Below are 21848 nucleotides of genomic sequence, written 5' to 3'. Positions count from 1 at the left end.
GAGAAAAAGCTAGAGAAACTATCTCTCCGCTTCGGTAAATTAAAGTCCGAGATGATCGGGGATGGTCCCGGACGAAATATAAGCGTCCAAGTTGTAATGCGAGAAAAATAATTGATGTTTCCTATATCCTTTTGCGATCCACTGCCAAGTGTGTTCTCCTGTCAGTAGTATTGGGAGTCATCAGGTAGGACTGACGCGCTGTAACTTTAATTACCAAGTTGTAATGCGAGAAAAATAATTGATGTTTCCTATATCCTTTTGCGATCCACTGCCAAGTGTGTTTTCCTGTCAGTAGTATTGGAAGTCATCAGGTAGGACTGTAACTTTAATAAATAATTAAAGATAACTGGAATAAAAATGGAACTTTGCGACGTGCCGTTTCTATCGCTACTCGACACGACCGGGAGAATCAGGCATTTGCATTATACGTCCGGCCATAATTATTGTAATTCGATAATAATTGAAGGATTACGGATTATCTCTGTATATAGAAGAGCCACGCGCGGCACGGCTTTGCGGCTGGCCTCAATGCCGTGGCTGTCGCGCACGATTGCATCGACTATTCACTATTGGTCTCTCTCGATCGACGTTCAACCCTGACTGCGATTCGACAATCGGCCCATTCTATCGATGGTTAAACTTTGTGTAACGGCACGAGCATGTCGTCGCCCTTGTTTTTTCTTTATCGCTTTCCTTTACGCTTTCAATCCGACATGTGCGTATACGAGGTGTTCATATATTGGCAAATTGGCACAAGTTATCCTTTAAGATATATAGGTAGCGAGAGTTTCGCGAGAATAAATATGATAAATGTAAAAAAGAAATATTTAATATATTAATTATATATAAAGAGAGAATAAGAGATAATTTAAGAAAGCACATATAGATAGTTTATTAGCATATCCGTGAAAGAGTTTTATAATCGAATTAAAATTTTCGAAAATTTAATGATTTATTTATATTCCAAGTAGGAAGCTTTTGCTATTAATATATAATAAATATTAATAATATTTATAAAGCCAAAATTGCACAATCAATGCTATATTTGATCTTCGTATTGGTCCCCATAAATCTTATCGTATCTTTTGGTTTTACGAGCCGCCAGAAACAGAGTCTCGTATTACCTAATTAACACTCGTAATTGGAATTATTACTCAGCGTCATACGTGGGATTATTATTTGCACTTGTCATTTGCTCGATATCGGCAACAACCATAAACTAAGTTATTGCCAAGATGCCATAAAAGGATAAGATAGACATTTATCAGCTACGAGCGGTCGGTTGTTTCATTTTAACGATGAGAACTTGACTTGTGAACGTGCATTTGACGTTAAATATTATCCACAAAGATGTTTATTTCGCAACGTAATATAAAAATGTGCAAGATATGCGATTGACATACGAAAACAAGTTCGAAAACAGATCATTTTTAATGCTTAGTCTACAAAAGCTAATTATATCTTGATATTTAATATAATATTATTTTAATATAAAAAAGATTGAACATATTAATTCATATCCTTATGCAAATAGCTGTAAATTTCCATTAACTGATGATCGTTTTTTATTACGCGAAAAAATATGTTAATACTATTTGATCAAAAAACTTTATCTACCCTTTTCTCGCGATCATATATAACAAGATCAGTATGAAGATAATTTTTCTTGCATAAGTATTTCTCAGGAAACACCCACTCGACGTGATATTAATTCGATATTAAATCTTGATGATTATCTTTAATTCATGTTTTCTCGACTTCGTACAATTAAAAGTGATTGTCGCACTAAACTCTTGAATTCAGACATGTATTATTCTTAAACGCGGATTCACTCTCGTTTCTCCACTTCTTACGGGTCGAGAAATTTCATCCCGGTTTATATTCGAAATATATCGACAAAATAGGTGAGATAAGTCGGTCTCGGCGCGGTCGCCGTAAAAGATCTATCGGCGACACGAAGCGTTTCTATGACCGCAAGAGAGCAGATCAATTGGCGCCAATGCCGACGTGACTAGCTCGTGTTTTACTAGCGATAGTAAAACGTGCCCATTGCGCAAACAATCGATACTTGGAATATCGTTTTCAAGATTCGTATCTGAGTTCACGATAACGCCCACCTTTGTGCCAGCGTTCCGTCGCCGAATCTCAATAAAGAGACCTCGAAGGGAAGCAAAGAATTTGTATTCTTCCGATTTTTCGAGCCTTCGTTATCGCCATTCCCGCAGAACGATACGCTTCTCACGACATTTATTACAGGGTAATCGATTCATCGATTAAGAAATTTTATATTATTCATGTAGCCTACTTAAGATTAATCCGCGAATTTGCATGAAAAGTAAATTCTTTTCTTATATATAAATCATTTTTTTTTTTTATGAAAAATAACTATCATCTCATTTTAATTGCATTTTGTCATTTTCAAATTGTTCAAAATGTATATTAAGTATAAATGCATATATTTTTGATAGGGTACCTGAGACATATAAAGTTTCAATTCTCATATGTTGTTCTTTATCTATGTGTGTTCATAGTAATAAATTTGAAATACATTTTTCTATAATGAAAATATTAAGCCAATATAGTTCTTAATAATCAAATAGCAATCTATAATTAAGCTTTATGAATCCAAACAAATAAACTTCATAATAAAATAAATTTTTTTTGAAAAAACAAAGGTTTATAAAAATCTTACCGATTCTCTCAATTTAAATAAAGTGAAGGCTTTCATACTTTTGAAAAATCGAATGATTCTCATAAAAAGATACGCAATAATTTACAACATCGTCAATTGATTTTTGTTTTTATATCGATTAACTAGCACGATAAAAACGGCTAATCTATCTATCTCGCGATTGTAAAACACGTCCATCGGACGCGCCGAGAGTTTATCTTCGAGCAAAATCTTTTTATCGGTGATTTTCGAATACACGATAATGAACAACATCCACGCGTCGTTTCACGATCATTTCCAAATTAATTCCGACACTTGGACAAGTTTATCAAGTATATATGAACGAAAAGAAACATACGTCTTCACGCGCGAACCGTTCCGAGTTTATTCTCGTAAGAAAAGGAATCATATCGATTGCTGTCAGGAAAGACCTGGGAGGGTTGCTCTCTGTTTCGATTTCGTTTACCGTTGGTGCCGGTCGTTCTTTCGAGGAATCCCTACCCTCGTGCGTTTTCCTTTCTCCCTCGATTCACCCTTCGCTCCCACTCCAAGCCGTTCGGTCGTTGCAGCGCGCCGTCTTTACAAATTTTATATCATTTTTATGAGGCATAAAGTCGTCGAGAAGCCGACCGAGGAGAGAAGAGAGCAAAAGAGAGTTAGAGTAGCGCGAGAGAGCGACGTAGGGGAAGCGCCAAATCATCCCTCTCGGCCTCCCTTAGCCACCCCCGCCAGTCGGCGTTTTAGTCACGTGGCTGGGCGGAGCGGTTCGCATCCCCTCGTGCTTCCTCGTCGACGTGGGGTGCGAAGTAGAAGGGAAAGCCGACGACCCTCAGGAGGGGATGCTGCGCCGCGTTAGGGGTGGCGCCGGTGAATTGTAGTTCGCCGGACGAACTGTATATTGAGAAACGCTTCGTGTCTTGTCTTGTTAAAAAATTCGCGATCGCTGATACGTCTTTTTAGAGAACGTAGAGCGAAATATAGTTTCGGGAGAACGATCTCGCTTTTTTCTACCGTCGCGAGTTTGGCGAACGATATAATACATTTATTTCGTATCGAAATACACACGTGTAACAAGTAACGGAAGATATAGCTCTTTAGAATCCATAGTAATGATTGTGAATCATTAGAAATTAATTAATTGAAAGCACAGAATTATATATACAATTATACATATATATATATATATTTATGTATGTATAGTGTTGCAATTTGAATAACCAACAGTATTAATATGTATATTAAACTTATATAATCTCTTTCTCTTTTCGGAATTATATTATATAATTTCTATAAGCTACTTATTATAAAAATATTTTTTTTGGTCAAAACCGTAAGAAATGGGATTGCGATTAATTGAAAAGAAAATGCAGCGGAATAATAAGTCACAATGCAAAAGGGATCGATCGGTCCTTTGCGACTATGCCGCTTACGGCCGATTATACGGCGAGGATTATTCCCAGTTTAAGGTTAATCCTATTTAAGATGGACGGAAAGTAGGCGAAAACTTGGCTTCTTACTCGGTCAGCCTTCCGGTGATAGTGCGGCTTAGTGGCATTAGAAGCGACGATCTCGTTAACGAGCTTTCAATGGAGCAGACGATTTCGCGCGCGGATTCGTTTCTCGCTTCTTTAAATACGATTCTCGAAATAGGATTCGATTCTCAATAAACTTGACATCGCTATCGTCTGATCTTTGTGTCTCGATTTCCTCAAGTTAATTATGTCTAAAAAAAAGAATTCTTTTTTTATTTTTCGCACATCCGCGGATATCTCATTTATAATTCATGACGAGAAATATATTGATTATTTATTAATATATTAAGACTTTATATGTTTATTATAGATGATGTTAGAAAAAAGGAATTAATCTATTAAACAGCGATATCAAGCTAATTATGTTTAAAATGCAGAATCTCATATTACGATGTCATATATATACATATAAATAAGGAGATTATCGCAATGTATTAATTTATGATTCACACATCTATAGAATCTACTGTTCCATCGCTGTATAAAAGAGCATATGATTATTTATTAATATATTAAGACTTTATATATTTATTATAGATGATATTAGAAGAAAGGAATTAATCTATTAAACAGCGATATCAAGCTAATTATGTTTAAAATGCAGAATCTCATATTACGATGTCATATATATATACATATAAATAAGGAGATTATCGCAATGTATTAATTTATGATTCACACATCTATAGAATCTACTGTTCCATCGCTGTATAAAAGAGCATATGGACGCAAAATTCTTTTTTTCTCCGCGCTACCTAAGCTCTCTTTGTTACTCTAAAATTCAACGCGCGCGTGTAAACGGCGTCACCCTTTTGCGTGTTTTGATAAATGAACCGCGAGCACCGTCATCCCCTTACCCGACCTCCTTCAGCCCCCTTGATTCCACTCCATCAATTTTCAATCACAAAGAAGTCTCTGCTCTGCCACCGCCACGGTTATCGCGGCTCCTTCTTTGGCCGGTTATAGCTACCTACGTATATACTCGTTCTTCTATCTTCCACCATATCCCTTTTCACACTTGTGGTTCACCTGTCTTAGCTCGCGAAAATCTTCAGGTATATTTTTCAATCTTTGTCGAACTGCGCGTCGAATTTCAAGTCTACGAATATCTTGATTTTTATCGCGAAAAATTTTATATCTATCGATTTATTCGATCCATTTTTTTTTTTTAAATAGCTGCAATTTATCTTCGCGATTGATTTTTTATTTTAAATATCAGTGCGATGCGCCCGACGAAATAAATAACAATTTGATGAAAACAAAATAAATGATAACTTTGATGACAAAAAATTACAGTCGTGTTTCCGTGGGCCAATGCGTGTTGTACGGGATTACGTGGATAAAGTGAGGCGTGTAAGATAAGCAAGTTTTTTTTTCTTCTTTTTTTTATTATTGGCAAAACTCGAGTCTCGTGCGTGACTAATCCTAATGAAAGCGGACAGCACGCATTGGTTGTGTTTAAACGCCAATGGAAATATTAAATGTGCGCGGATGGCAAACATTAACGATCGTACGAATTACACATCTCCTTTGGCGCCGACGGTTCGACCATAAACACATTTTTTCACTTATAATTATTGTCTTATAGATAGATTGATAAAATGCCATCGCAGAAACAAGAAATTTCATATAATAGTGACAGTATAAATCAAATTATTACGACGATGTTATAATCATTACATATGGAGTAATTATAAAAAATGAAATCAGTAGAAATATCGCAGTTTATTTCATGATTGTCAGAAAGACCGAGAAATGAGAAGTATTGATCTCCATCACTGCAAATTATTACGCATAACATTTATCCACTCTTACTTCGCTATTATCTTTTGATTAATTTTATTTAGGACCTTATCTTTTCTATTTGGCGATCTTTGTCCTTTCTCTCTCTCTCTCGCGACATTGAAAAATGATTGGATCTAAAAATCATTCCATTTCTTCCGACTCTCTTGTATGTGTGTCTCGTCTTCGAGCCGAAACCAGCTTCAACTTTGCGAAATAACATCGAGGGCCGCCGAAATCAAAGAAATCTTCCGTAATCCAGCCGGCAGTCTCCTCCGCGGTTCTCCGGACGACCCGTCAGGCCGCAAAATATACTTGAAATTACGATCTATCCAGTCGGAGGGACCGCTTTCTTGCCCTCGATTCGGTCCTCGAGAAGAAGCGAGAGAAAGAGTCCCTGGTCCTACTCGAAATTACTCAACGCACGAGTGTGTGCGTTGTATCATGTGCGTCGATACCACGCGCGCACACACACACCCGTATTCTGGTGTATATCGGTCTCGCACACGCGCGGCCGAAGAATCTCGCTTGGCGGGGAGCGATAGATGAAGAGAGGGTCGAAAAGAGAGGGTGGAACGGAAAGAGAGATAGAGATAGACCCCTTCGGAACAACGCCGAACGACCAATGGAATCGCGCATCCGGGGCGGTGCCTTTGGTGTCGGCCAACATGGCAGCTCTTCATCTTGCTCGTCCGCCGGCGGAACACAGTGCGGAGGAAGATCCACTTCGTACGTCTCTCGTCGATACCGCCTGTTCCACCTATTGTTCCTCGCACGTTTCATTGTCGCGGCGTCTCCGCTCTCTCTGCCAGCGAACTGCCAGAAATTTCACGATGCAGTGACCCACGTAATTCGGACCGGATAGAGATACGTCTACAGCATTGTTTTTCAGTAAACGCCAGGTAAAGGACAGAGCTCCACACGTCGCTCCGGACGTGAGGTGAAGTGCAAGCGACAGGTGAAGCGACTACTACGACGCAATTGCATCATTCTTAATTTACAGCTCGCCCAGGGATATCACCCGAGTGTTCGATATCCGACGTTTCTTGGAATCCGACTCGAAATTCACCAATTCTTCTTGTCGCACGATACTCTGACCCTCTTAAGTAAATCTTCTTGGACGTGACTCTTTGACGTGATTAATTTGATCGATCGCTGGAGTTTATTTCCGGCGAAAATCGCGTCGGATGAATTTAAGATAAATTTGTCTTTGACGGAAAATGAGAAAATTTGATGGAATAGCAAATGTGAAGCCAAAGACAAATATGTGTCCTTATACTAATTTTAAACGAAAATCAAAGGGTCGAGGTGATCCAATTTTAGAGATATCTGTTTCCCTAAAATGCGCAGAATTGATATTGCAAATGAACGTATAATGACTTGCGGTTTAGACATCATTCTATACGTCGCTTGCATAATAGTTACGCAATTAAGATCCGATATTATATGATATTCAATTGAAGAATACACGCACAATCAGCGGTAGTTAATAATATATATATATATTTGTTTTTCTCCTGCCTCTGAATTTTTATATCGGTTCGCGGATACAATCTTCGTTCGGAAGCTTGCAAAATATTTCTTCTCCAGATCTGAACGCGAAAGTAAACAAGTGTATAGGGTGCGTCAATAATATATCATTACCGGATTTCAGACGACTTTGGAAACGGAGTTTTGGTGTGAACCGCGCGGCTAATCTCTCATGTAGATATAATAATGACTGGAAAAGCATTGTGTACGTCTGCCCGCAGAAAATTCATTTGGCCTGAAGCTCCGCATAACTTATAATGGCTTAGGTGATATCGCAAATTATTTTCCCACCGTGGCCCGGATTAAGCAGTGCCTGCCTAAAATAATTATCCCCGTCCTATCTGCTCCAATGATAATGTTCCTATAAATACCTTAAAAGCTAAGAGCTCGCGCTTGAATTTTCCGATGCTCCAGGCAATTGTCCTGTCGCATGATCAGAGTTAACTTTATATTTACTTGGGCCAACAATTTTGCTTAACTCGTCTTTCATATACTACACTATACATCTTAATATTAATCGAATAAACCCGAGTTCTTATTAAATATGATGCGTTAATGAGGCAGAAACTTGAAAAGTACATAGCATACATTTAATGCAATCAGAATATTTGCATCTAATAATGGCAAATAATGCTTGAGAAATGTTACTCGAAGTATAACACAAAAAAGATTTAATGGACATTCGTGGGATACTTTAGGAAATAAAAAAGAATTACCACATTCTCTCTTATTATTTCCTTATTAATTAAGATGCAACTTTTTTTCTCCAAACGCCGCGTGCGCGGATATACATTCAAGGACCGACATAAAGATAAGTTCTTTCCACGAAGATAGTAGGAACAAAGATTGTAAGAAGGTGTGAACAAGCCACGTGCTCTCTACCACGCGCTCATATATCACGGCTCTTTCCGTTCTCCTTCTCTCGCACGTTCCTTTTTTGCTCCTCGCATCTCTCTGTCATTCCGACGCTGCAAGGGTGGCGGCAGTCTATGAATATTCTCGGCAATGAAATGATGAACGACACCCCCGTTTGCCGTCAACTCGCGCCTTTTGCCGGCGGTTTCCTACCGAAAAGAAGAGCCTCACGCTCGGTTGCCTCTCGCGAACCGGTTTCTCCATGCGAACCGTACCATCGGTTCCTTAAACTTCCGCGCGGAACTACCCTCGGTCTCATTTATCAAAATCAACCCGCCGCTATTGGCAACTGACGTAATTGCTCGAAGACGTTGCGCGTTCGAACGGTATCGTTAAGACCTATATTTAGACCATCTATTTAGGCGCTTTCGAAGATCGTTACAACATATTTCAGTTTGGAAAACGTGCTGTTAAAGGGAATCATTTTTTACGATTTCAAGCGATATTTTTTTCTATATTCTTGTATATACGATATAAATTAATTTTAATTAATTAGTAATATATTGAAAAACCAAAAGAGCTAAATCTGACATAAATATTTTACACGTATTTAAATAAGAGTTTCGATATTATATGCGTACTTTTAAAAATGATAATATGATTATTTCGGGAACCTTAGCAGTTTTGGAAACTCCGTTTTATCAGATTTTGATATCGCGTTTGATTAAAAAAAAGTTACGATAGGAACAAAGCCACTTTGGCAAATTTGGGACGATTTAAGACAGCTTGGTTTCTCGGGAGAAATTATCATCGAGATATAAATGTTGTGTAACCGAAAGAATATTTTTCTGTTCTAATTCTTCGGGTAATAAAAAATCATTGCTCGATGGAGAATTGGAACGGATCGGAATCGCGCAGCGTAATTGTCATCTGGCTGACCTTTATTTTCGCGGTGACGTCAAAATCGTGTCGGCACGTTTGACGACGTGGTACGTGCATTTCGTTCGACTCGCGCAACGTCTTGTCTTGCCGATGATTGACAACTCATAAAACCTTATCATCTGTTGTTCGGCGCGAGCAAACGGACCCCTCCCGCGGACGCTATCGCCTCTCTCTCTTGGTTTTACGTAAATACGAAAAAAACCATTAAGAGAATGCGAGCGATCCTCACGCCAGCTTCCAAACACATTCTCGTCGTTCGACGTAAATTCCACCGCGCGTCGTAACTTTTTTTTATCTCACTCTCTCCGAGAGCTGGCCAATTCTAGAAATGTTTGCGAGTGTTGTAACAAACGACGGGTCGCCAAATGATTACATAGCGTCCCGAAATTATCATCTTGTTCGCGAATTCTTTGTTAATTTTTATTTGTGAATTGATTTTATTTTCTTAAAAAAAATATATATTTTTGACCGAAAATGAACGAGCAAGAGTGTCATTTTCTTAGCAATTTTAAATTTTATTTTTATATTTTTTTACACACAAAAATTATATCTAAAATTAATATTTTATTTTAAATAGAAAAAAAATATATTATTTAGGATTATTTATATTTAAGTATATATTTTATTTATTACATCTAATTTTCATCATGTAATATTAAATTCTTTCATTTTTAACTAGTTTGTAATTTATAGAATATTTATATTTTAATATTGAGACAATCGCCATTTTCCCTAGCATTGTTATTTTAAAAGAAAAATGTTAATATTCTAATAATCCTTGGGGGATATATACTATATTTGCCGCCAAAAAGCTTTTGGAGTAATTTTGTTATTGGCAGAGCTTTTGCTAAACAAATATAATAAACATTGACGATAGTTACGATATACGCATATGAATTTTTCCTGCGCTCTCGATAACCGCGAGTCAGATGACAACGATCAACGATAAGATTATGAAAGATAAAGAGGCATCTATTTCCGAAGCAGACAAGGCGGCTATGTGTGAGTGTACGATTTTATAACCCATTATAATATTGAATTTCTCGCATACGAGTATAATGCAAATCGCAGATAAATTCAGAACAACAAATACCTATTCTTCATGATTTTATAATAACAAAGTAATTATTTTAAACAACAGGGTACAATTTCAAACAGCATTTAAAACTATTAAACAGTTTTAAAACATTGTTTGAAATAATTTAATTACACTACATTATATTTTATTTTAAAAGACACGCACAATAAAAAAATAGCCTCAAGAAAAAACCAATAAAAAAAACAAACAGGAAGATAAAACCCTATAAGAAGGTAGGTCTTTATCATTGAGTTGGAAGAAAACATTTATGACTTTAAATTTATCTAGTTTTTGATATGAAGTAATAGAATACAAGGTCTATGTATCTTACAACAAATGTGACAAACTAATTAATTATAATGGGCTATTAGCTATCGCGAATTAAAATATTATACATAGTTTGTAAAACGTTTGTCCTAAGAATGAATGAAATTTAAATTACAATAATTTTATTTTATCATTTTGTTTGCATTATTATACAATATTAACATTTAATTATATCTCATCTCTCTTATCGTTACTCAATCTGTCATAACAGCTAATTTTTAATTAATCTTCTATCCTTTTATGACACTGTCCGTAATCGTCTGATAAGAAGCAGGCTCATTTTGACGACCTTGACGTACGTCAATCACCCTCGCGGCTACGGTAATTGTTACGTGTCCGTCCTTCCAAACGCCATACGTGTGCGGCGTATAGATACGTTATATTCGTGTCGTGTATTCGCATCCGTCAGATTTTCCGCGTCTGTGAGTCGACGCGACGCGCGCTCTTCATAGGCGACTGTAGGGAAAAACTTTAGGGGTGAAAACACGCAGGGGATGGCGGCAATCTCCGTCGAAACGCGTTTCTCACCGCGCGGCGGTTGGAAACGAAATATCCCGCGATTTTATTCACGCGAGATATGGATATCTACTTCATATCTCGAAGAGATATGATAACACGAAATATTTAAATAATAATATAAAAATGCTTATGAATTATTAATAAAATAATACGGGTAAGTTAATGAATTTTTTTAACTGATTGTAAGTTAAAATTAGTTGCTTATAAAATTAATTTAGTTAAGTTAAAAGTTGCATGAGCAAAAAATTAACTCAATTATAAAGTTAAGTTAGGATTAAATTAACTAAAGTTAAATCAAAAGTTAATTTTTAAAAAACATTATTTATATTAAATTAGAATTTCGTTTGTTAATTCTTTTAAAATTGATAAAAACAAAGAAATTTGGATTTTTATATAGAAATATATTTTTTAATACAAAAAACAAAATAATGGTATTCAGAGGTAAAAAAATTTAACTTAGAAAAAAAGTTAATAAGTTGAAGATCAAAAATAACTAGTCGAAGTTAAAAATTAACATTAACTAGTTATTACCCAACCCTGGCTGTTTAGAATATATATGTTTGTGCAGGTCCGATTTGACAAGTATAAAAATTTGAGCGAATTATTGTTGCAACCGATCGTATACATTTACAGTCGTTTCCTCTCACCATAATAATAATTTGCATGGTCGAGATGTGTCGCGAATGTACGAGGGAGTCGAGATGGCAGAAACAACCCCCGGAGTTGCGTCGCGTCGGGGCACGCACGGAAGGGCGACGACGAGGACGCGTGTTCACGTTCCCACGTGAACGCCGATGCCGGGGGAGTCGTATCGGCGTACACGTACACCCTCCTCATTGTGTGCCGTTGTTCCGTCACGTTTCTCACTCGCGCGGATTCTACACCGATATTTGCCTTACTCGCGGCTGTAAGTGGGCGCGACCGATCTACGACAGACAATCTCGAAATTCTGCACAAATAATCCGTGCGCGTTGCATTCTCGTCGTTGTTCTTGTATTCGCGCCAAATGACAGCTTTATTAGGCGCGATTGATTTGGAGCTTCGTTGAAAAACCAATTATTTTATTATATAAATTATATTCAAATTATATATTTTATTTTTTAGTATTCCATCTATATTCGTTGAGAATAACTTTTGAGTTTTCGTAATATTAATTGTTAAACGAATTTATCGTTAAATTAATTTTAATATAACTAGATTATTTATTTATTACATTCATACAGAGAAAGGAGGATTTATTTTTATTCGTTGAAAAACCAATTATTTTATTATATAAGTTATATTCAAATTATATATTTAATTTTGTAGTATTCCATCTATATTCGTTGAGAATAACTTTTGAGTTTTTGTAATATTAATTGTTAAACAAATTTATCGTTAAATTAATTTTAATATAACTAAATTATTTATTTATTACATTCATACAGAGAAAGAAGGATTTATTTTTATTCGTTGAAAAACCAAAATTATTTTATTATATAAGTTATATTCAAATTATATATTTAATTTTGTAGTATTCCATCTATATTCGTTGAGAATAACTTTTGAGTTTTCGTAATATTAATTGTTAAACGAATTTATCGTTAAATTAATTTTAATATAACTAGATTATTTATTTATTACATTCATACAGAGAAAGGAGGATTTATTTTTATTCGTTGAAAAACCAATTATTTTATTATATAAGTTATATTCAAATTATATATTTTATTTTTTAGTATTCCATCTATATTCGTTGAGAATAACTTTTGAGTTTTCGTAATATTAATTGTTAAACGAATTTATCGTTAAATTAATTTTAATATAACTAGATTATTTATTTATTACATTCATACAGAGAAAGGAGGATTTATTTTTATTCGTTGAAAAACCAATTATTTTATTATATAAGTTATATTCAAATTATATATTTAATTTTGTAGTATTCCATCTATATTCGTTGAGAATAACTTTTGAGTTTTCGTAATATTAATTGTTAAACAAATTTATCGTTAAATTAATTTTAATATAACTAGATTATTTATTCACTACATCTATACAGAGAAAGGAGGATTTCGTTTGCTAAATAATTAATAGTACAGTTAACAGTACTTGCAATATCAATGTGACGATCAAAGATAAGTTTGAAGCATCAGATTATTCGTCGGACCAGGTCTTTCGATGGAAGGCGTTAATTAACTAAAATCAGGTTCGGATAATCGAATTAATCTCCGGAGCCACAACGAGAGAGGATTAGGCGTCTACCGAAATACTAATCCATTTGTTATACACCAGCGGCAGTAAAATCTATCTGCTCGGGCGCGCTTCTAGAACGTTGTTATTTTAGGTGATATCTGAGAGTATCGTTGAGGAAACGCGCGAGAGCTGTGGGGTCGTCGTCGTCGCGCAGGTTGTGGGTCGAGCCTTAGCGAGGGAAGCGCCCGAGGACCCTCGAAGGTAATCTTGGCTCGTTCGCGGAGGGTTGCATTTTGATCCCTGGAGCTTCCGCCGTGGCACGATCTCTCCGCGCCACCACTGCGTCCGGGCTCGTGCATTTACTATAATTAGAACTCCCTAATTAACGAGCAAACGTCGCACGGGGCTGTCGTAATCTCGGGCTTGACCTTCCACCGTCGTTTAGACGCCTTTTCTCGCCCCGCGTTTTAATCCGCTTTTCTCTTCTCTTTCCCTGTCTGCGCCCCCTCGCGGAAGATCAAGAAAAAGTGGAGGCTGCGCGCGGTACTAAAATTTCTTTCGCTCTTTTTTATTTTGAGATTAGAACAACCGCGGTGTGCGTTTGTTCGGCGATTATCCAAAAGAACTTGAACTTCAATTTTTTTATATTTTGTCTGTATAAAAGACTGTATTTCAGAATAAATGTTTGGGACTAATAAGGAGAGACTCATTTTTTGGAATAAATTTTGTAAGATGTGATCTTTGCGAGTTCGTGATAAATATTGCGTTTTGTAAGTCGTGATAAAGTTTTGAAATAAATATTTCTAGCTGATCTTCTCTCGCGTTCGGCAGCGGTGTCCTTTAAAGTTCGTGCACGAGAAATGATAACACGGCGAACGTTTGTTCCCACTACATTCGTGATCACGATGTCAACCCCTGACACTCGTGCCACGCGAAATACCCCTTTCCCGTGGGACGAGTTGTTTTTAAAATAACTTTAAAACATTGAGTAAACACCACGTCGGCGCGTGTGACCATATTGTGTAAAAATTAAAAAATAAGCTTTCTAAGCTACCACTCTCTGACAGGTCTAGCTCGTTAAAGGGAGGGTGGTCTCTTTGTTGAGCGTGGGCTGAGAAACGAAAAAATAAATCGAGATCGATGGGTAATGTTCTATAGTATATTGTTCCATTTATTTAAACACCAATAAGGTTTTTATGATATGAGATTTTATTTCAAATTTACTTTGGACATACAGTTAAAGTAAATATATAAAGACAAAAGAATTCGATATACATGTATGAATTGACATAAATTTATTTAGAAAATAAATGTGTCAAGAGTTAAATATATTATAAAATGGAGATGTCAAAGATTCTCTAAAGAAGAAAATTCGATTTAAAACATAAAAAAATATCATGTACAATAGTATTTGCTAGTAAAAATATTAACATTTTTCTCTCTATCGAGTATCATTTTGTTATGTGCTATAAAATTGTCACGTGTATTCTAATAAAATTATTTCATATAATAATTAGAGTACGTATGTATATATGATTTAATAATTTGAGAAGCGATATAAATTAAAAAATGGAAAATTACATATGACGTCTGGTTAATTTAGAGTGTCGCTGCTTATTATTCACTATGTCATTTGCGGCTTCTATTTAACTGAAATGACGGCGGAAGAACGGATCCGAAAGGAACGATAAAACCCGACGGGTGGTGCCAGTGTGCACCGCGCTGATAAATATAACGTAACAAGTTCAGTGGAATAACAGCTTCATCCCGGAGGGATCAATGCGACTTTGCTTCGACTTTCACGCAGAATTTCCTTCTGGAAAAGTGTACGCGTGAAAGAATCGAATAGATAGAGTGAAGTCAGTCTAAGCATGGTTTTCACGACAGTATAGCATTATCATGTATCATTGTTTATGTCATTACCTATATAGATGTAGAATATCTTTAAAGATACTCTGCCAATTAAAATCGATTCTTAAATCTTTAATGCTTGAAATATATTTACATAAAATTGGGTGGCCATTTCTTTTAATATTATCAGCCGATCCAATGTAATTTTTGATCAGTTGAATTACAGAATAAGCACTAATGAATTCTTTGCGCAGCTTCTACCGAGTACAAATTTGGTTGTTGTTGTGATGTTATACGAATAACGCGCAACTGATGCTTTTTATCTACATTGATTGTGTTCCAAGGGATAAATGGCTAGCGACCGTTAATTTGCAATAACGAAGAAACCTTCCATTTCCTTAACGGGGGCGGCAAAACCACACGACCGTAAAAAGTAAATTAAATAAGAATTAAATACAAATAAAACCGCTCAGCCAAGTAATTGGCTGGTAACCTCGCTCGTTGCCTGACGACCGTCTGAGATCGTTCTACCCTTATACCATCCCTCTATGTCTCTCTCTTTCTCTCTCTTTCTCTTCCTCTCGCCCTTCGTCGCTAGATCGGGAAAGGAAAAGGATCCGCGTCAATAGACACGCGCCGCGACGTAATCCGCAGAAAAATTACTATCTTCGGGGCTGCCGAGTTTACGATTAACGAAAACAATCGCTACAGCGTATCTAAGCGACTTTATATATAAATTATGATTAATCCGAGCTAATATTATCGTACATAATATTAATTCGGATGAATAAAACTGGATCTACGATAATATAATAAATCCGCTAATTTAAAAAGAGTGCGAAATAATGGAGGAAAGCGGAGCGCGCGAAAATTTATCACGTCGTGAGGTTTGTCACAAAGTGTTTTAAAGAAGCTGGGAGAACGGGGTCACACACGGAGATACAGGAAGGGTGACATGCAACGTCTCATAGTCGAGGTAGAGTTTTCGAAGCGGTTGGCGGGGCAATCATGGCCGGATTAGACGTATGTATAAGGATACCGTGTGCTGCCTACTCTCTCTCTCTATCTAGCTCTCTGTGTCTGACGGAGAGAGGGATGTCGGAGGGTTGCGAGCCGGGTCAAACGGGTCGCAAGATAGACGTCTGCGCGCGGGATGAGAAGCATAAATGATATTCCATGAGGAGCATATGCGTGCGGAGATGGCTCCTCCTCCCCCACGTGGCAAGGGTGGCTCCGCTGTCATCCCGCTGGCAGCGGGGCGCTGGTTTATTACAAACAAGGATTACCCGGGTAATGGGACATTCTGTCCCTTCGGTTCGCTGCCGAGTCGAGGCGAGCCGAGTAGTGAGAAACTCGGTTTCGTGCGCACTGACTCACTCCTATATCCGTCCAACTCGCTCTGTCGATCCGCCTGCGCAGCCTCGGACTGTCAAAGGGGCGACTGGGAGATCTTTGATAGCGATAGCCAAGGCGGATTTGCGAAGCACCCGAGTGCCACCGAGTAAATTTGTCGACACAATCAGATAAGCGTGGATAGGGTAATCGCGGAAGTAATTGCAACAATCGACGCGATCTCGTTGTACAAACGTCTTCGTGGTAGATATTAGGAATCTTGACGTGGACGAATTTGGTATTGAAGCGTCCCAAAAGCGCAAATCTCGGCAGATTATGCCGATAGCGATAATGGTATTTGTAAAAGCGGGGACTTTGTTCGGCGAATGGCAGGTTTCAACTTAATCCGAATATTCTCCAAGCGTGCCCCCGCTCAAACACTATCTAAATCCGTGTTTAAATACTGTAAAAAGTTCCGTCGATTTTGCGACTGTATCCGGGATTCGATTGGTCCATATGAGGACCTTCGATATTTAATTTCACGCTGCTCGGATGAATTCTACGCGGCAAAGTTGGCCCGCTGTGACACCTCGATTTATCCGCCGATAAAGGTGCCCGAACGATCGATTTAAGTTCCTCGTCCGAATGACCGCTCACGTGCATCGGTCTATCCGGTTTAGGCGGCTTCGGGGAAATCTAAAAATGTGCATCGATTTTATTTTTCATCGAATTTTTTATCAAAGTTTTCGCAATACGATTATACATTATATACCTTAATCTCGTTTCTCATGACGCGCCAAGTTTCCTTGCCGAGCGTTTCCGGTTGCATAGGCACGTACAGCTTTGACACTAGACTGTCTCGACTGTGAGTATAAACGCTGTTTAGCGCTAAATCGAGAGCGTCGTCCGGAACCTGTAAGGATATTCGCGCGTATAGAATAGACACAAAAAGTCGCGATGAAATACAAAAAGTAGCCTAATGTCAAACCTGCGGTCTGATGAATCTGCGATCCCTGCGGATGCTGTTCAGGGTATGATGAGCGAAAAGACGCTCGTGGGCGCTCAACTTGACGTTCCAGTTTCTATCCGACGGCGAGACTTTATCTCCCAACACGGGTCCGCGTGATATCCATGCTCCCTCCCGGGAGACATCCGGCACAGGATAAGGATTCCGTACGTAGAATGCCTGCGCCATGTTATAGCGCGACCTACCAACACTATTTGAGAATATGTACGAGTCAATTTTCTGGTCGAAACATTTTACAGCACTGTCGGGAATTAAAGTAAAGTTGGAAAGTATCTTGTGTCAACGAATCGTTTGATTAATTCATCGTGAAGTATGCAAGAATATCGGTCGGTTATTCCTATGTTTTAGAAATTTATGTGCAAATTAATTTTTATTCTATTCTGTTTGATTTATTTTTATTATTTTACTTTATTCTGAATTAATTTAATATTTTTATTTTTCAAAATATTTTTCGAATTGATCGAAGCAAAAGCGTTTGTTATGCTCCCTTTCATACGAGCGATTGTCCCGTTGCTCTTTTTAATTTCCCGTAAATCCTTAGCAAACAATATCAATCCGTTCGGGACTCAAGAGGCTGTATCCGGTCTCTGCTTCTTCGGGATTAAGGCACGACTTTGCCGTGGCTTTTGCCGAAGAGCAACACTCGAGAGGGAGAGAGCCGACTTGCGTGGATTCCGATACTCATTCATAAACGAGAACGATCTTAATTCATACGAACGGCCTGCATCGCATCACTCTCCACTTATCGTTCTTCGCCTTCGCGATGTACTCTGGTCTTTTCTAAGGATGAAGCGCTCAAAGCTTCCCGAAGTCATTTTACGGACATGCTTTCGCGCTGTGAAAGAGCTTGCTGTGAAATTCGGTCGAGAGACTTTTCTCGAATTCCCACGCGTTTCTTTTCTATTTGTTCAAATTTAATTGGTCAATTGATCGATCCGTATTCTGTAGACTGTAGACAGACGAATTTTTTTTGTAACAGTGAGATACGAATCGATCTCCGCAGTTTTCTTTTGCAAAGAAAGAGTAAAAATAAAACATGACATGGAAAATAAATCTGAAACCGCTTGAATGTTGCAGTTCCAATTTTGGTACGGGTTTCTTCGTCAAATGAAATAATTTTCTCTGTGATTTCTCCGTATTAGAATCCAGTGTTTGCTGTTATCTAAATAAAATTATATAGATGATCATCTTATCTTTATATAGATAATAAAAATATATATTATCTATACCTGTGCATCTTACATGAAAAAAAGTATTATCTTTACTAAATTGTCTAGAATAATTTTCAGATAATTTTGGTTTAGAATCATAGCACATAAAATACTTAAATAGTAAAACTTAAGCAGTAAGCGATAAAAATTAATAAATAAAAATATGAATACATATATTTTTATATCCTTTTTATAATTTATATTTTTTTTATAACTGTGTTTATATAAGCAATCATAAAAATTATCTAGATCAATTTTATCTTTTATCTAGATATATTTGAAACAAAATCATCTTATCTAAGATGACTTACGATATTTTTATCTCATCTTTATCTAGCTAATTTTAAAATCATCCAAGTACACATTGCTAGTAAATCTTATCGAAACAATATTGTTGCAATTTCTACATCTCGGATATGTTTGAGGAATCTCTCGAACGATTCGAAGAATCTCGCTCGCATTCATCGGCTTCTCCCCGTGTTTAACGTGTTGTGCTCAGGAGGTGGTCGGTCAGGGCCAACGTTGACGTCCAATATTAAACCCGCGGTAATTTATGTTAGCGCGAGCGTGCATAATGCTGTTTGTATAAAGCGCTACCGCCACGTGTCGACTCGTGCCGACTCGTACGTATCACTCCCTCCTGTGCTTGTTCTTTAATTCCCGCCGCACTGCGTAGGCGACGCGCAGAATCCCGGCGAGTACCCATGCCATTCCAAATGCATCCTTACACCTCGAATTCTGAGGCGCGCGAGAAGAGAAAATAACATCCCGCGCGTTAATGAAAATTCTTACATTCTTATCTTAAATAACACATTTCTCGTCAGAGCAAAGCAGAGAGCGACACAATTTCGAAACTTTTCTCAGCATCTCCAGCACGTTTAATATATATATATACGAACCGTATAGACGTTTGATTCTTGAATAATCGTAATCCTCGCATTAGCTAAATAAATGTCGGACGGGACGAAAAACTCTGCGGCGCCCTTTTATTTTCCCGCGGGCAGATGCGCGCTTATTATTATTACGCAATCGTAGGATCCCTCTTCTCGCGGAGGGTTGGAGAAGAAGGGTCCACGAATCATCTTCCGCGTCATTGCTTGTTCGACCTCTCCTTCGGGGCATCAGCCCGGGCTACACGACGACACGCGTAATCGCGTAATCGCGTAATCGTGGCGCGTGCTGAAGTTCGGGTTGCGGGAGCTTTGCGTGCGTCTACACTGGCGCACGTGCGACGTAGCACATCCTGAATCAACAGCGATCGCGAATCGCACAGATCTATTCGTGAACGTCAAACGGACGCGTCCATCCAAACGTCGGCGAATCCGTTTTACGAGAGATAATCGGCGCAACGACCTGGAATCGGATTATCGCCGACTATCATAAGCGCATCAAGTGTGCTCCGACCGAAATGACGACGCTAATTAAGCAAAATGTGATCGCGGAAATTACCCGACCCCGTAATTTCGCATATTTTTTCGAACCGACGAGTCGACCAATTGATTTACGTGAATTTTCATCAATATGTTTTACATTGTGACACCCCACGCGATAGGAGATTATTTTATAATTTGGATGTTTAACTTATATATTTTTATCATTTTTATTTATAACATATATATACAGATTCATTTAAATACTCAGATAAAAATATTTAACTCGATACTATATATTTTTGATTGGAAAAATAAGGGTGCCACGTGGATGAGTAAAAACTATAAAGACAACGAATAGTATATATTTTCCTGTCTTATCGTTGTATCGCGGGTTTATTTTGTAGGAATGACCGAGTTTCCGCGGCCGTGTCGAGATTCCGCTTCCCTTTAAATCCTAATCCGGTAATATCCTCGGGCCGATATACCGGCATCGGTAATGGAATCGCGCATTCAAATGGACATCGTTTCCCACCGACGGCGGCGATGACGGTGGCAGGAGGCAGGTCGCGGTAAGGGACAATGCCGGGGGATGATATTGCCAATATTTGGCTTGATTCTGGTGCGAATGTGTTCGACTGTGTGCCGAGGGGCTGCGCACCGTTCTCGCACCCCCTTGAACCGGGGGTTGGATAGGGCGCGTCGGTGTACATTAGACGCGCGAGCCGATTACCATTTGAATCGTCCCTACCGGCGGTCAGCCATTGTCAGGCCTCGTGACACTGACCGCACCTACCTATCTATCTAAGGGCGAGATCCACCTACCCTTCCCTCAGTCGCCCCCCTTTTTGTCGACGACCGTCTGTTCCGCGATAATGCCGCGCCGAAGAAAAGGAGAGTCGTCGAGATTCGTTTATATACACGTACACATACACACACACACATACACGTTTCTTACACTCTCTTCATTTTTTTCCACGATCATTTCGACATTGGGTGTCTCCCATTTGAGAGATAGATCGATGAATGATTCGGGAGAAAAAAAAAGGGGAATCGGTCCAACTGGTGGCGCGAATAGTTGGTTCTTGGCCGAGAGAAGATGGACGCTTCTAATCGATTGAGTCCAAGGGGCGTTTCGACGCCCGGCGCGCTTCCCTTTGTTTCCTCGCGATCTGACATATTTGTCGTTTCGCCGGTGTTGTGCTTCAACAGCGACAGATGATGATGACAAAAGTCGGGAAAGACTACACGCGCGGTTTTGTCGGAAAACATCCAAACGACACGCCCCGTCGCAAGCGTGGATCTAGGGTAACAATTTTCAATGTGTGTCATCAAAAATTGCGAAACAAAAAATGTATCTTTGGGTTTTGTAAGTAGATTGTTCAATGTTTCACAACTCTGCAATCTTGATAATTTTAGTTCTTTATTCATTTTATTATTATCCTAATTAATACAGCACGTATATAATTACGGATAATTAAACATGTGTATACTAATTTTTTTAATATTTATTAGATCCTCCAAACAGACATATAAATAATTTTATCGAACAAAAATTGCGAAACAAAAAATGTATCTTTGGGTTTTGTAAGTAGATTGTTCAATGTTTCACAACTCTGCAATCTTGATAATTTTAGTTCTTTATT

The 21848-nt window shown here is 38.0% G+C and overlaps 2 protein-coding genes across 3 annotated transcripts in view; one reads left to right on the top strand and one right to left on the bottom strand.

Moving 5' to 3' along the window:
* The window catches only part of lolal (longitudinals lacking protein-like), a 150615-nt gene that overhangs the window by 17767 nt on the left and 111000 nt on the right, over positions 1-21848 (top strand). The window lies entirely within an intron of this gene.
* On the bottom strand, positions 16090-17789 carry LOC114944180 (cilia- and flagella-associated protein 276). Its single transcript, XM_029319969.2, has 3 exons — positions 17583-17789; positions 17367-17507; positions 16090-17290 (listed from the first exon to the last, which is right to left on the bottom strand). The coding sequence occupies exons 1-3, from the start codon at positions 17787-17789 to the stop codon at positions 17051-17053; spliced, it is 588 nt and encodes a 195-aa protein (XP_029175802.1). The 3' UTR covers positions 16090-17050.

The sequence above is a fragment of the Nylanderia fulva genome, unplaced genomic scaffold (assembly GCF_048542155.1).
Source record: "Nylanderia fulva isolate GAGA-0341 unplaced genomic scaffold, ASM4854215v1 Scaffold20, whole genome shotgun sequence".
Classification (NCBI taxonomy): domain Eukaryota; kingdom Metazoa; phylum Arthropoda; class Insecta; order Hymenoptera; family Formicidae; genus Nylanderia; species Nylanderia fulva.
The sequence above is the reverse complement of the archived record's forward strand: the minus strand, read 5'-3'. Positions and strand labels throughout refer to the sequence as shown.

Excerpts from the sequence above, each read along its gene's own strand:
- LOC114944180 (XM_029319969.2), bottom strand. The coding sequence starts at position 17,789 with ATGGCGCAGGCATTCTACGTACGGAATCCTTATCCTGTGCCGGATGTC. Across the intron at positions 17,508-17,582 it reads GCAGATTCATCAGACCGCAG|GTTCCGGACGACGCTCTCGA; the intron begins GTTTGACATTAG and ends ATATCCTTACAG. Across the intron at positions 17,291-17,366 it reads TCATGAGAAACGAGATTAAG|ATTTCCCCGAAGCCGCCTAA; the intron begins GTATATAATGTA and ends GCACATTTTTAG.